General features: G+C 39.2%; 1 protein-coding gene across 1 annotated transcript in view; it reads right to left on the bottom strand.

The window, feature by feature from the left end:
* arid3b (AT rich interactive domain 3B (BRIGHT-like)) overlaps positions 1-16,397 on the bottom strand; it is a 41,397-nt gene that overhangs the window by 5,378 nt on the left and 19,622 nt on the right. The window contains exons 3-5 of the mRNA XM_038273898.1: positions 11,769-11,843; positions 11,604-11,676; positions 5,686-5,869 (exon numbers count right to left, since the gene is read on the bottom strand). Of these exons, the coding sequence (XP_038129826.1) occupies positions 5,686-5,869; positions 11,604-11,676; positions 11,769-11,843 (332 nt within the window). The remainder of the gene's footprint in view (positions 1-5,685; positions 5,870-11,603; positions 11,677-11,768; positions 11,844-16,397) is intronic.

A 16,397-nucleotide genomic window follows, 5' to 3' on the forward strand; every position in this document is an offset into this window, starting at 1 on the left:
TCGTCGCCTAGCAACCTTTCCAGCCAATAGAACGACAGCCTCAGAAAGGGTGTGCTTGTCTATCCCTACTGAGTGTGCCTGTGATAAACCTTATCAACAATAAAATGGCTTTTTAATTTAAAAGCTATTAAAATAAGAAGCTGAAAAACAAAAACAAATCAGGAAAATGAAAAAAAGGAAATAATCATGGGAAGATGGGAAGTAACGAAGTACAAATACTTTGTTACTGTACTCAAGTAGATTTTTCTGATATTTTTACTTTACTTTACTACTTATTTTTATGGCGACTTTTTACTACTTACATTTTTACACAAATATCTGTACTTTCTACTCCTTACATTTTTAAAAATTGGCTCGTTACTTTAGTTTTGAATCATTTCAATGGAGTTACCGTTATTATTTTTCACGTCATCAATACCAAATTCAATCTAATTGGATGGGAATCTACGTTGCATTTGACGCACCACTACAAGATGAATCGACAGATTCGGCGGTATTCATTCGCGGCAAATCATTGCAGCTTGGTGGCGGTGGCGTTAGCATAGTAGCATGGACGACGAGATGATTGAAAATGAACACAACGGAGATCTAGTCCTATTGGCAGACATCCATTTAAAATGTAGGCAACGGCATGAAAAAAGTGGTTTCTACTTTTACTTTTATACTTTAAGTAAATTTACAAGCCTGTACTTTGTTACTTTTACTTGAGTAAAGAAGTTTAATCAGTACTTCCACTTTTACCAGAGTACTTTTTAACACAAGTATCTGTACTTTTACTCAAGTACGGAAAGTGAGTACTTCTGCCATCTCTGGATAAACCTTATCGACAATAAAATGGCTTTTTAATTTAAAAGCTATTAAAATAAGAAGCTGAAAAACAACAACAATCAGGAAAATAAAAAAAGGAAATAATAATCACCAATGAAAAGTCACTTAATTTCTGCTGGAGGCAGAATTAGCATCTGCCCTGACTAGCAAACTTTTTTTTTTTTCTGCCTCCAGCAGAAATTAAGTGACTTTTCATTGGTGATCATTTCCTTTTTTTATTTTCCTGATTGTTGTTGTTTTTCAGCTTCTTATTTAATAGCTTTTAAATTAAAAAGCCATTTTATTGTCGATAAGGTTTATCACAGGCACACTCAGTAGAGTTAGACAAGCGCACCCTTTCCGAGGCTGTCGTTCTATTGGCTGGAAAGGTTGCTAGGCGACGATCCGACTGCAATCCGAGAGAGAGAAAAAAAAAAATCCGCAAGCAGAGCCTACCGGTTTGCGAGCGTATCTGAGACTCGAGCAGAACACGGTTTGTGCGCAAAGAGAAGGAGGCAAGCGAGAGGAGAAAATATCTGTGCAAGAAGCATTAAATCTGAGAGAAGAAACAAAGATTTGAGAGAGAAGAGAAAATATTTGAGAGAGAGCGCATGTTTTGAGTGTGAGCATTATAAGTTTTGAGTGCAAGAAGATGAAATTCTTTTCTCAAATTGAAATTATGTGCTCTTGCATTATGGCAGGATAATTCTCCCATACAACAGATTTTACGATCAGAAGTGGAGCAGTACGGCTATCGCCATAGTGTTCCGCTTGATTTATGCATATAAATTGCTTTATCATAATTATGCAGGGAGTTTTACAGATTATATGGACACTGCAATGTAGGTAAAACAGGAAAGGAAAAACAGAAAAAATAGGAAAGAAAGAGGAAATTAAAAGGGAGATAATGATCAAATATTTCCAGTCTGCTTCATCACCTGCAAAGAGATGGAAAATGAATAGCACAATCAAAGGACATGGTACAAGATATACAATAAAGTAACACCTAGATACTATCACTGAAGTATATGTATTATTTAACCTGACATGTATTCTGTTACCTGAAGATAAGAATGTGAGCTTTCTGTATGGAAGTGAATCTCTAAGCACCTGGAACCTGTAGTAAAGATCTAGTGTTTAAAAAATGTGAGCTATAAAAGGGACATGGCAAAGATCTGGGCAAAGGGAGTCTGATTTAGGCACACGGAAAACTGATCTTTTTGACCACACCCTAAAAGCACCATAAACACACCCTTCCTATGGTAAAATGTAAAGGTGGCAGCAGATGGAGCCAAATACGATGGAAGAAAATATGTTTAAGGCTGCGAAAGACTTGAGACACTTTCAGTTTCAATTCAATTCAGTTTATTTCTATAGCGCCAATTCACAACACATGTCATCTCAAGGCACTTTCCATTTCAACTAGATCATCCAGTCAAATTGATTCAAAGTTTTCTATCTAAGGAAAACCAGTTGATTGCATCGACTCATTGACTCTTCAGCAATCCCTCACACTAAGCATGCTTGTAGCGACAGTGGAGAGGAAAAACTCCCTTTGAACAGGAAGAAACCTCCAGCAGAACCAGGCTCAGTGTGAGCGGCCATCTGCTGAGGCCCACTGGGGTTCAAGGAGACAGAAGCAGAGATAGAAAAAGAAGCATAGATACAAAAGGCAACTGTCAACCAGCTCCACAGGCGGCCCCGTCCAGGAAACACACAGCCAGGCAGACGAGCTCCAAGCCAGCTCCCATGTCAGAGGATGAAGAGAGCACATCCAGTTAGTCACAGTCAGAGAAACAGGACTACACTGAAAAACAGGCAGATCTCCAGCATCTAGAAACAAAAGTGTTGATGGAAGCAGCACAGCTGATGTTTCAGCAAAAGAAAGTCCCTTAACAATCAGAGCGAACTGAAGCCGTGTGTTTTAATGTCCCTGTCAAAATCAAGACTAAGACCAAAGAATATGTGGTTAGTCTTCAGGGTGTGATTAGGGCTGCAACTAATGATAATTTTTCAAATTGACTAATCTGTCGATTATTATTTTTGATTAATCCATTAAGAATCGGATAGCCAAAGGATTCTTAAAGAATATTTTTTACAAAATCAAAACAAGGTGAAAATAAAACATTTCCACTTTAAGAGTTCTGCATGTAAAACACCTTAAAATGCAAACTGTTTTTATAAATTTTTTTAAATCTTGGTATAATTCCTGCTCTAAGTGGGTCACCCTGTCAGCTAAAGGCATGTTTTTCAGTCTCTACACTCCAGTTAACCATTAACCGATTGCTTAATTAGTTGACGATTATTTCAATAACTGATTATTCCAAATTATTCCGATTCGTTTTTTCAGCCCAGTATAGGAAACGTTGGTGATCGCTGAGGTTTGGATTGAGTTTGATTTATGTAGAGAAAGAAAAATGGACCAAAAAAAGGCTAATTTCATGATGTGAAAAGCTGGTAGAGACAAAAGAGTCAGAGCTTTAATTACAGAGGAATGTTTCCCACTGTGGTAATGGAGGGGGGGCAGGGAAACAAAAAAAAAACACTTTCTATTATAAATTAAAATTCAATGTGTGTTACTTTTTTTCCCTCAATAAAACGTACAAAGGCTTAACGTTTTGCCTCTGTAGCCATTACAGAAAGAAAAAGAAAACTGCTGATTTTTTTCTTATCTCACTGTGGAGTAAATTTACTTTTGCAGTTTAATGAAGTAAACTGAACCCGATTAAACAATAAAAAAAGGTAATAAAACAAACATTTCGTTCTATGTTTACTTGTATAAAACAGTTTTTACTCGCGTACTGAAACTATGGCATCATAGTGTATTTTTTAGTGTGTCTAATGAATTATTAAAACAAAGAGGTAATAAAAAATAAACTAAAATATTTTATTCATTGAGGTCAAATTTTATTTTCTCTTTTAATGTTTCCTTAAAGCCCATTTCCACTTTTTAGACCTGATCCCTGCTTGGGGCCTGTTGATTTCTGTAAAGTACGACAGCTGATCAACTTAAAATAAGCCTCAATGTTAGAAATTATTTATTTACTTATTTATAAAACTACATTTTACAACAATTTATAAGGAGAATTAAACAGGCAGTTATTACCGGTGGCAAAAACCTTCTTCCGGTCCATCAAACTATGATCACTATGTTGTAATAACGGTAAAATATGGAACAAAGGGGTAAAAATCACCTGCAGCTGCACCTCAACACTGTTCTTTATATGGAGATAGAAACAAAGCCCAGGTAAATGCCCCTCTTTGCATGTTTAGTCTTAAAACATACAAGCTTTCCCTTTTTTTTTTTTTGCATTTAAACAAATTCCATTTTGTTAAACAGTGCCGTAAGTCTCTTTCCCCATTGTTAATCAGCAACAGCGCCTGTTTTAGATATTTACGGTAGGTTAAACAAGGTTCCTACAGCATAAGGCAAGTTAAATCCAAGACTTTTACAGACTTTTTAATGTCACTTGAAATAAAAATTTATGACCAAATTCACAAGAAAACCTGCTTACAACAACTTAACCCAAAAGTTTATTTTAACATAAACCACTGCACTAATGTTTCAAATATTGAAAAGCTTCCCATACAGGAAGAAAGCTAAAAACACACAAATGACAGATATATTTGAACAATTATTTAACTGAATTCACAAACTTTGTTTTAGCAGGGAACAAAACTAATCAGTTTTAAAGCCCCAACATAACCAGTGCTAAGTCTTTTTTGCAGCTATTTTTCTTTGTATGGTTTTCTTAGTATGTTTGATTTGGTGATAAGTGGAGGCGTTGCAGAGACAAGGGTGGAACTAAACTGAGAAATACCGGCTGTTTCTCTGTAACTCCATTTTGACGCTTTGTGTTTCGTGCTTCGCATGTGCGACTCCACTGCCTTAAAGGCACACTATGCAACATTTTTCAGTTAATTAATGTGTTCCATGACGTTTTGGATGATTAAATGAGTCATTTCAGGTCGAACAAAGGTTTTCTCGGCCGCCCTGGTGGTCTGTGGGGGAAATACCGTACTTGCAATTGCAGGAGCCCTCGGCCCGCACCCACAGGCTCAGAAGTCTCGTGCATCGCGAGAGTCGGTCTTGCTTTACGGCGAGAACTGCTACACGCCCCCAGTGAAAGGCATGCTCGTTGCTAGCGCAGTGGCGATATTTGTGCAGTTATCATGGCGGAACCCGCAAGAATTTTCAAACTCTAAAATTTGAACAAAATAGTCACTTACCGCAGTAGACATGGTGATTCGTTGCGTTCGCCTGTCTGCTAAGCTCAAAACAACCGCGCCTGGCTTGACGGAGAAACCAGGAGAACAGCTGAGCATATTTACGACAGTGCACTTTTACTTTCGCCCTCTGGGGGGAGCCTCGCTGGAAAATCAACACCGGTTGCATAGTATACCTTTAATTCCCATCGTTCCGAGCTTGAATGACTTCTTGCATAAATCCACTGAGCCTCATGTATGTTCCCTGGTTTTAGCCATGGAGAAAACTCTTGGCTGGAGACAATTTTGGTTACATTTCCACTTGCTCATATTTTCCAGACAAAAAGTTAATGGCGCATCTCCCAAATGTCCCGGCCGCAACAACGCTTTATTGGTTCCGCTATCGGGACGGAACCAATAATGGAGAACCATTATTTTCTTATTATTAAAAATGTTTTAACATTTTATTTAGATTACAAAAATAAATCGTTATAAAATAATTCTATTTATGATGTTTTAAAAATTAAGACCTACGAAAGACTGATTTAAGACATTTTAATACCAATTAAGGCCTTAGTTTTATTTTGAAGAATTCAATGCCTTTTAAGACTTTTTAAGGACCTGCGGGAACCCTGGTTAAAGCAAAAAAAAAAAGAAAAAAAAAACACATACTGAGTGCGGAGGGTGAAGGCAGCGCTGGTGATGGAGGTGGGCAGATTGAGACCTTTGGTGATCTCCCTCCAGATCTTCTTGTTAATAACCTCCACCAGTCCTCCCTTCTCCGTCACAAGCTTATAGAGCCTGTACAGGTCCAACACCTGCTTCGCCATGATGGGAATGCGGTTCACAGGAGTTCCTGCACACAGAAGGAAAATGGATGTTAGGAAAACAGAGGTTTTTGTCTTGCAGAGTAGTTGAAACCAAACATGTTGGATCTGCTAGTAGACTATTAACAGAGGATTAAAAGGCAGGATGAGAACATTTTCTAATGTGCACACCTGAGGGCCTTAGGTCAATGTTAGGTAATGAGGTTTATCTTGTGTAATCCATGCGGATCGACCTGACCAATCAGGCTCATTTCAGATAAATGGGGGTGGGGAGGAAAGCAGCAGCAAAAGCCTCTGATTGAGCGGGGAGGGGGTGGGGGGTGTTGTGGAGCCAAATAGGTCTGAAAGAGACGCTGGTTGACATTTAACCCCCGCAATCCTATTTGGAGCCAATTAATGGAGGAGACTAAAGCGCAGCTGTAGGAATACGATTAGCTGTGCTTCGACTGAAAACACGGCTGGCTTAGAAAAACAAACGCTCCACAAGTCCAAAGGCAGGCAGGCAAAAGAAGAAAGAATATTTCTAGTTTTATTTTTTTATTTTTTTTGTTTTTTTTTGCAACTGAACTTAATTAACCTCGTTATGATTTTATATGTATAGAGGAAAAATGAAATGATACACAATCCAATGAAAAAAGAATAAAAATAGTTTCTGGATATATTTCTGTATGAATCTTAAAAGTTTGGCATGCAGCCGTTTGTTCGGCTACTGGTTTAAAACGTATAATTTCCGTCTGTCAGCAAGGCTCAAAGATCAGAGCTAAATGGAGAATCTGTGGTTAGAGATGAAAATTAAAGAGAAAAAAAATCTAAACAACAATTCTACTTTTTCTTCTCTCCCTATGATGGGTACATACATTATATTGCCGACAGTATTTGCTCTCCCTTCATTATTATTGGAATCAGATGTTCCAATCAGAGATCAGGAACCCAAAATGTTCAAAGAGGCATATTGGAGAAAAAAAAACCAGAAAATAAATCTGCCACACAAGCCTCCTAAGGGATCTACGTATATATCAGCCCACTAGCAAACTAAGTAGCTTTAAATACAGCCAGGAGAATGGTACTTATTTGACTGTATTAGTCCAAGTGTAAAGTTTGGTGGAGGAGTGATTATAGTGTGGGGCTGTTTTTCAGGAGCTGGGCTTGGCTCCTTTGTTCCGATGAAAGGCGTTTTACCAAGACGTTCAAACAAACAGGTCCACCCTTTGGTGGGGTGGACCACCCATTCGTTTGTTTCAATTTGCATGTTTTCTAAACAAAAACAAGGGCTTGTTGGGCTACTGGATAAGGCCTCGAACTCAACACTATTCCTGACATTTTGAATTGAAAAAGCTTCCTGGATGGGAAGCGAAATGTCTTAAGACTTGGAAACAAAGTCCAGTGGATTGTTTTTTTTAAACATTTCTGCAATGACTATGGCCTGAAAGACAGAATCTTCATCATATTCTATCAAGAACTTTTGGACAATTTCCTTCTCCAAACTTTGTGGAAAAAGCTTGGAGTTCACCTCTTCCTCTTCCAACACAACTGCACCAGATCACAGAGCAAGCTCCATAAAGACATGGATGGCTGATTCTGGTGTAGATGAACAGGACTATGAATTAGAGCAGAGACCATAGCCACGCCTTTTCATCCAACATCAGTGTGTGACCTCACAAAAATTCCCTAAACTTTGTGGTCAGCCGTCTCAGAAGAGATGAAGCTGTTCCAGATGCAAAAAATGGACCAACAGCATAATTAAACCCTAAGGATTAGGAATTTGTTAGGCATTTGTTAATGCAAATGAGTAACGCATGTTTACTTTTTTAGTTTGAATAAAATAAATAAATATTAGGGATGCGCGATATAATCGGCCCCCTATCGGTATCGGCCTTAAAACCGAATATCAGACATCGGCCACCCCACCGATATCTAACCCGATATTTGATCAGCTTCTGAGTTTCTAAAGTCTAAAAAAAAAATAAAAATACTACTCCTTCTTCCTCAAAAACTTCTTTTTTACAGACTTAAAAACTTCTAAATACGAGGGAAAAAATATTGATCCATTAAAATATCCCAATATCTTCATATGCTGATATATTGCCATTTAAAAACACAATATCAATCTCTTTTGCTAATGAAATATTGCTATATGTCATCGTTATGCTACGAAATCCCCCGAAAATTCACAAAATGTTGCCATATTTTTATATGTTGATATATTGACGCGGTATCGATCTACTTTACTAACAAAATCTCACAAGAATTTGCGAAATATCACGAGAGTTTGTAACAGAACGATTAAATTTCATGACATTTTGAAGGTAAAATAGATCGATACCTCGTTTTTAAAAATCAATTTGATATCAGCATATGAAAATATATTTGAGTATATTATTTTTCAAAATGTCAGAAATGGATAACAAAACTGCTATTGTCAATGACTACTTATTTTTGTCCAGCTTTAACATCGGTATCGATATCGGTTATCGGCTACATGAGTTTTAAAATATCGGCATATCGGATATCCCAATATCCTGCATCCCTAATAAATATGCATTTAGAATTACTTTCGATTCACCAGTATCCCCGAAATTGTGTTAGTCTAAGCCAGAGGTCACAGATTAGCGGACCGGGTTCTGGATCTGGACCCAACCTGATTTAAAACATTTATAAATGGCCGCATAATGTCCGACGACAGAGTCTAACTTCACTTGTGCCGCTTTGCGCCGGCACCAGGCTACATGTGATCCAATTTATCCAATGAGCTGTCAGTCTGGGTTGCTGCTGCTGCTACTTTTAGACACAGCAGGCAAACCTGTGGCAAGCCGGGCGATGGGAAAGAAGGAGAAGACCATGAGAAAAAGAGAGCAGAGAAAGTGTGGACTGCTGGAAGAACTGCGGTGAACTGGTGAAAGAAAAGTGAAATGGCGTGCTCAAAGATGACCCTGCACATTTAGAGGATGTTTGGCTCAACCTGCTGCTGTGAAGCAGGATTCTCCACCATGAACAGAATCAACAATAAATCTGGATCCAGGCTTAAAATGAGCTCCTTGATATGTGCTTGAGAATGGCTTAGTCTCCGGTTAAACCCAGGTTTAAAGCCTTGCAGGGCAGCCTAAAGCCCACTGCCAACATTAAGACAGAAAAAAGAAAGAAAATAACAAACGATCAGTTCAGGTGTTTGAGAAAATATGGGAATCAGGAAATTGTTTATATACCAAACTGAACGATTGATGCTCTCTCCTTAAAAAAAACACTTTACATTTTAAAATGGGAAAATGTTCAAATTTTTTTTATTTTTTTATTCAATGTATAACATGGATGCATAAAAACCTGCTTTTTATTTCAGTGTTAAATTCTGTTTAAAGGGACACTATGCAACATTTTTCAGTTAATTAATGTGTTCCATAACGTTTTGGATGACTAAATGAGTCATTTCAGGTTGAACAAAGGTATTCTCGGCCGCCCTGGTGGTCTGTGGGGGAAATACCGCACTTGCAACTGCAGGAGCACCGACCCGCACCCACAGGCTCAGAAGTCTCGCGAGAGTCGGTCTTGCTTTACGGCGAGAACTGCTACACGCCCCCTGTTAAAAGCATGCTCGTTGTTAGCACAGTGGCGATCTTTGTGCAGTTATGCTACGTTCACGCAGCAAAAGCAGCAAAATCGCGTCTGCTGCTTACTTTTTGCTGCTTGTACCAGTTAGTTCTGACGCGTGGCTGAAGCAGCTTTGCTGCTCCGGCTGTGTCTGAGGCGTGTTGGGCGGAGCTTCACTATCCTTTCTCTGCCTTGCAGCTATATTTGCTGTGATCAGTGGGAATAAAGTAGTTTTAATATGTGTTTAAGTGAGAAAATACACCTGAAAACGTAATCAGTGCAGTCAGTTCATTCAGATTATTATCCTGCCTTCAATATTTTTTCTGTCGGAGCCGCTCAGACCCCCACATACCAGCGGGGCGCCAACAGTATGGATCCCTTCATCAGCAGCGGTTCACCGCGGCAGCTGGTAGGTGTTTTTCATCTAAATAATCCAAACTGCATATTCTGCCGGCAGATTAAGAGGAGGGATCATCAGCGCTGTGTCTCTCCCTGCGTTAAACGCACCCGACGCGCTGCTTCAGCTGCTCAGACGTGCTGCGCCTGGTGCACAAAACGCGCCGCGGGACCTTTTGCTGCGCCTTGACGCGCGTCAGCCATTGACTTTGCATGTAAACTCGCTGCTTCTGTCGCGCCAGCTACGTCCAGTGTGAACGCAGCGTTAGTCATTCGCTGCTAAGCTCAAAACAACCGCGCCTGGCTTGACGGAGAAACCAGGAGAACAGCTGTGCATATTTACGACAGTGCACTTTTACTTTCGCCCTCTGGAGGGAGCCTCACTGGAAAATCAACACCGGTTGCATAGTGTACCTTTAAATTAATGGATTATGATTAAACCTTTACTGGTTATTCGGACCCCGCTGATTTTTAATTGGTTACCCCTAGTCTAAACCATAGACTCTATGACATAAATAAAAAATTAAAAAAGAGAGATCATATCTCTCCTATCCTGGCTTCTCTTCATTGGCTTCCTTTTAAATCCAGAATAGAATTTAAAATCCTCCTTCTCACATATAAAGCCTTAAATGGCCAAGCTCCATCTTATATCAGAGATCTGATTGTTCCTTATGTTCCTAACAGAGCACTTCGCTCTCAATCTGCAGGTTTACTAGTGGTTCCTAGAATTTCTAAAAGTAGAATGGGAGGCAGATCTTTTAGTTATCAGGCTCCTCTCCTGTGGAACCAACTACCAGTTTTAGTCCGTGAGGCAGACACCCTGTCTACTTTTAAGGCTAGGCTTAAAACTTTCCTTTTTGATAAAGCTTATAGTTAGAGTGGCTCAGGTTATCCTGAGCTATCTCTATAGTTCTGCTGCTATAGGCTTAGACTGCTGGAGGACATAGGGACCCCTTTTTCATCATTCTGCTTCATTCTATCTCTATTCTCCCACTCTGCAGAATCTGTTAGTTCAATCTCTAACCTTCTGCTCTCTCTGCTTTTTCTCATAGTAGCTTCATCTGGTCTGTTCCTGTTTGGCTGTGACTCCATCCTGGAGAGAAATATCAGCTGTGCTGCTGCCATCAACACCTTTGTTTCTAGATGCTGGAGATCGGCCTGTTTTTCAGTGTAGTCCTGTTTCTCTGACTGTGACTAACTCTGTGAGCTCGTCTGCCTGGCTGTGTGTTTCCTGGACGGGGCCGCCTGTGGAGCTGGTTGACAGTTGCCTTTTGTATCTATGCTTCTTTTTCTATGTCTGCTTCTGTCTCCTTGAACCCCAGTGGGCCTCAGCAGATGGCCGCTCACACTGAGCCTGGTTCTGCTGGAGGTTTCTTCCCGTTCAAAGGGAGTTTTTCCTCCCCACTGTCGCTACAAGCATGCTTAGTGTGAGGGATTGCTGAAGAGTCAATGAGTCGATGAAATCAACTGGTTTTCCTTAGATAGAAAACTTTGAATCAATTTGACTGGATGATCTGGTGAACTGGAAAGTGATCTGAGATGGCATGATGTGAATTGGAGCTATAGAAATAAACTGAATTGAATTTAAGTCCAGATTAAACACTGAGGTTTATAGTAGTCATGTGAGGAAGTGCTAATCAGTATTTCATTACTATGGCAAAACAATGAATAAAAGCATCCAAATAGTTTGAAATAGACTTAAAAGAAAAAAAAAATCATCAATTAATACAGTTAAACTGCTTGGGAATCAAATGTGTAACAAAATGGAGAAAACTAGAAGATGACCTCGTTTCTGCATGAAGACGAAGAGTTCATCGAGAAAATCCTTTCGATGGGGATCATCATCCAGTTCGTACAGCTATGAAGTCAAAAATAAATACAAAAACCGTTAAACATCTCTCTTTAGAAGTGTTTACATTTTGTTTTGATATTTTTTTAACACAATCCAACCTTGGCAAAATCTCTAGAAGTCTCTCCTCTTGCTTTTGCTCCATCGGCGTCCTCTGTGCAGATGCCGCTTCCTCGCTGCAGAGACACAGTTTGTTGTTAGCTGCAGGTTCGGGCTTTAATTTCCATATGAATTTTGCAAAGCAGGCAGTAAAAACAACGTCATCATGTTATAAAACTGGGGAAACGTTCCCTCCTTTTTCAATATGTTAAAAAAAAAACTTCTCTGCCTCTTAGATTTCTTCTGCGTCACCACATCATTAAATCATTTCCCCTTTGTTTGTTTTCTAGCAATAAATACAGCAAATTCTAATTTCAAATAGAATAAAACTATAAAAAAAAAATGTTTTATCATGTTTATGCAGTCGACATACACATGCAGTTATTGTGTCCAATCAAATCTTTTTTCTTCCACCTTCTCTGGGACTGCACACTGTCCCGTTGCTTTGCTCTTTGGGGGTCGGCCACTCCTGGGGAGAGTGGCGACTGTCCCCAACTTCTTCCATTTGTAGATTGTTTTTCTGATTGTGGACAGATGAACACCCAGCTCTTTAGAAATTCTCTTGTAGCCTTCGCCCACATTGTGCAGGTCTACGATTTAGGGATGCAGGATATAATCGGCCCCCTATCGGTATCGGCCTTAAAACTGAATATCGGACATCGGCCACCCCACCGATATTTAACCCGATATTTGATCAGCTTCTGAGTTTCTAAAGTCTAAAAAAAAAAAATACTACTTCTTCCTCAAAAACTTCTTTTTTACAGACTTAAAAACTTCTAAAGACGAGGGAAAAAATATTGATACATTAAAATATCCCAATATCTTCATATGCTGATATATTGCCATTTAAAAACACCATATCAATCTCTTTTACTAATGAAATATTGCTATATGTCATCGTTATGCTACGAAATCCCCCGAAAATTCACCAAATGTTGCCATATTTTTATATGTTGATATATTGACGCGGTATCGATTTATTTTACTAACAAAATCTCAGAAGAATTTGCAAAATATCACGAGAGTTTGTAACAGAACGATGAAATTTCACGAGATTTTGAAAGTAAAATAGATCGATACCGCGTTTTTAAAAATCAATTTGATATCAGCATATGAAAATATATTTGAGTATATTATTTTTCAAAGTGTCAGAAATGGATAACAAAACTGCTATTTTCAATGACTACTTATTTTTGTCCAGCTTTAATATCGGTATCGATATCGGTTATCGGCTACATGAGTTTTAAAATATCGGCATATCGGATATCGGCCAAAATCCCAATATCCTGCATCCCTATCTACGATCCTTCTCCTAACTTCTTCTGAAAGCTGATTCAGTCGAGGCATTTTCTCATAAACAGTCTCTCTGGTTCAGAACAGACTGCTAGTGAACAGAACTTGTGTGCAATTATTTATAGGTAGGGGTCCCAATCCCATCTCCTTAATTAGATCACCTGACTGCAAAGGGGGGCCTCGTTAAGATGCAGATCTGGGAGATTAACTGGAGCTTTAGGGGTTAAATGAAGGTAGTGCTGTTGCAGAGTTAAGCACAGGAAATAAGGACTGATAATTAAATCAATGCATTACTCAGAAAAACAGTTAAACCAGAATTTTTTTTAAGGTTGTATTCATTTTTAGCAAAGATAAACACTGACAGAGATCACTATTGTTTCAGTCACTTATTGGACAAAGATTGTGCCACTTAATTCCTCATTAAATGGTAAGGCAACATCAATTTATGAAGGTAGCAAATTCTTTCCCGTAGATCTTTCAAGGTGTCCTGCAACTCTTAGCTGTCGCCCTGATCAAACACACCTGAATCGAATGACTTAATTGGCTTCCTAGGTATGCACTCCTAGTAAACACCAGATTGCTTTATTCAGGTTTGTTGAAGAAGAAATGTACGTAAAAGCTGCAGGATAAGAGTTTGACACCTGCAGTAAAAACCCTTTGTGAGAACGGCAAAAATAGATTTTTGAAAATGTAGCTTCTGTGGGATTTATTTAGTCCATTTCATTTCTAGAGTTAGAGTTTTATATGATACATTTTTAAAAACCTCAGGATCCTCACATCACAAGAGACTTTCTAAACTGTTCTAAACTGTTGCCCCAAAGTTTGTCTGCCTGAGTGACTGATGGAAAATGGAGAAGTAGAGCTTAGACCGACTGGCTCCAGGATACAGACTATAAACAGTTCTTCATGACATATTATAGGCCGAGATTAATCTGGATTAATTCCAAGATTACAGTGAGATTCTGGAAGGTGACCTTGACTTAAAGAGTAATGAAATTCAAGCTCTGAAACACGCTTGGAAAACAATAATCTTTAACAACAACAAACACACTAAATGTCTTCAGAAAGTGGAAACACAAAATGAACTAGTTTATCAGTTATGAGTACATATATATATATATATATATATATATATACACACACACCTCGGACATGTTTTATATTTATGTCTTTTAAAAAAAGCGGCGCGTGTATGACATCATCCACTCGCCGGACTGGAGTTGTGATAGGCAGCCCGAGCCACAGGCGGCTACGCTCTACCCTTCTATTCATTCTAGCTGATCTGAATCGTTCATTTGGAGAGCGAGATCATCTGTGGTAGCAGCACTAGACATCTTCCAGGCATGTGAGGAAAACTAGCAGCAGTTCAGCGGATAGGATGAATGAATGGTAGCCGGCGCACGCGGATGACGTCATCAGAGATGGGAAGTAACGAAGTACAAATATTTCGTTACTGTACTCAAGTAGATTTTTCTGATATTTTTACTTTACTTTACTACTTATTTTTATGGCGACTTTTTACTTCTACTCCTTACATTTTTACACAAATATCTGTACTTTCTTCTCCTTACATTTTAAAAAATTGGCTCGTTACTTTAGTTTTGAATCATTTCAATGGAGTTACCGTTATTATTTTTCACGTCATCAATACCAAATTCAATCTAATTGGATGGGAATCTACGTTGCATTTGACGCACCACTACAAGAAGAATCGACAGATTCTGCGGTATTCATTGGCGGCAAATCATTGCAGCTTGGTGGCGGTGGCGTTAGCATAGTAGCATGGACGACGAGATGATTGAAAATGAACACAACGGAGATCTAGTCCTATTGGCAGACATCCATTTAAAATGTAGGCAACGGCATGAAAAAAGTGGTTTCTACTTTTACTTTTATACTTTAAGTAAATTTACAAGCCTGTACTTTGTTACTTTTACTTGAGTAAAGAAGTTTAATCAGTACTTCCACTTTTACCAGAGTATTTTTTAACACAAGTATCTGTACTTTTACTCAAGTACGGAAAGTGAGTATTTTGCCATCTCTGGACGTCATACACGCACCACTTTGTTTTTAAAAGATATAAATCTAAAACACATAACGGCGGATGTCTGGGGGACAGTGATTGGCCTCCATGTCCTGAATGCTGGCGTACCATAAAGAATAAATTATGAACAGTTTAGTTTGTGCCTTCAAGTCGTTGCCCATAGGAAGACGTTACTTGGATATAACCTAACGGAATATCTTCAGAACGGCTCCAAATGACACTAAACTCATATGAGTGAGTAGAACATGATGGAGTAACGGAAAATCAAGGGGCTAATGTAAAACAAACCCTGCGTTTTCCTTTAAAGGTATAGTGGAGGATGTTCTTTTTCCAGGTGGATCATCAAAATAAGAGGTCCTCCTAACTGTCAATCATTCTGGTGATCTGTTTACTTTAAGGCCGCCCTACGTGCTCGTCTCCATTTTCACTGACCGGCGTTGAGTCTGAAATAGTGAAAAAAAGACAAATCTCTCTTGGAAAGTAAGCAACTTTTAAACAGAGCGTGCACGAGGAGAAATCGACTTTTGCACGCCCACACACGCGTTTAATAGATGTTTCCTCTTGGGAGCGGGGACGGGGTTAAGCAGGTGCTTTTTTTTTTCGGAAGTAGAGAGGGTGGGTCTTTTTTAAAAAAAAATTATGAAAATCCTTCCCAATACTAGCGTAGTAAACTAGCTCCACCCGCCAGCAACCAAAATCATTTTTGCCTGCGAGTGGTCTAGCCTCGATCAATGCCACAGGCCCTAGAACAGGCGGGCCAATCACAACGCAGAGATGTGTTTTGAATTTCTGGATGCAAAGCGGGCGGGGTTTTGAGGGCGGGACGACAAAGCTGCGCTGGAGAAAACACAACAAGGAAGATGGCAACAACTATTGAACAGTTCTGGTTTGAATCAGTTTCGGAATCTGTTTTGGAAGGATTAGACTTTGGGTTTTCGTTGAAACGTGAGCAGGTAGAGGCTCTACGCTCATTCATTTTTTAAGGACGACGTATTTGCCGTTTTACCGACAGGCTGTTTGCTTTCTGTCGCACTTCCTACGTCACAGTCAGTTGCGCTCATTGTTCAGAGCGTTGGCCAATAGGCACAGACATGTGCTCGAAAACCTGGGATGCGTCCTTAGAAGGCCAGATTCGAAGGACGATTACGTCATAGCGCGGCGCCGAGGTCTGGTCTGATTCCAAGACTCCTCGTTATGCGGCCTTAAAATTAGTCTTTCTTTTTTCCCTTTTGAAGGACTTGTATATCTAAAAAATTAAAATTTTTTGATGAGTGCAAATTTTAACGAAACCTTG

The sequence above is a fragment of the Cyprinodon tularosa genome, unplaced genomic scaffold, assembly GCF_016077235.1.
Source record: "Cyprinodon tularosa strain WSP-4 unplaced genomic scaffold, ASM1607723v1 ctg898, whole genome shotgun sequence".
NCBI classification, from domain to species: domain Eukaryota; kingdom Metazoa; phylum Chordata; class Actinopteri; order Cyprinodontiformes; family Cyprinodontidae; genus Cyprinodon; species Cyprinodon tularosa.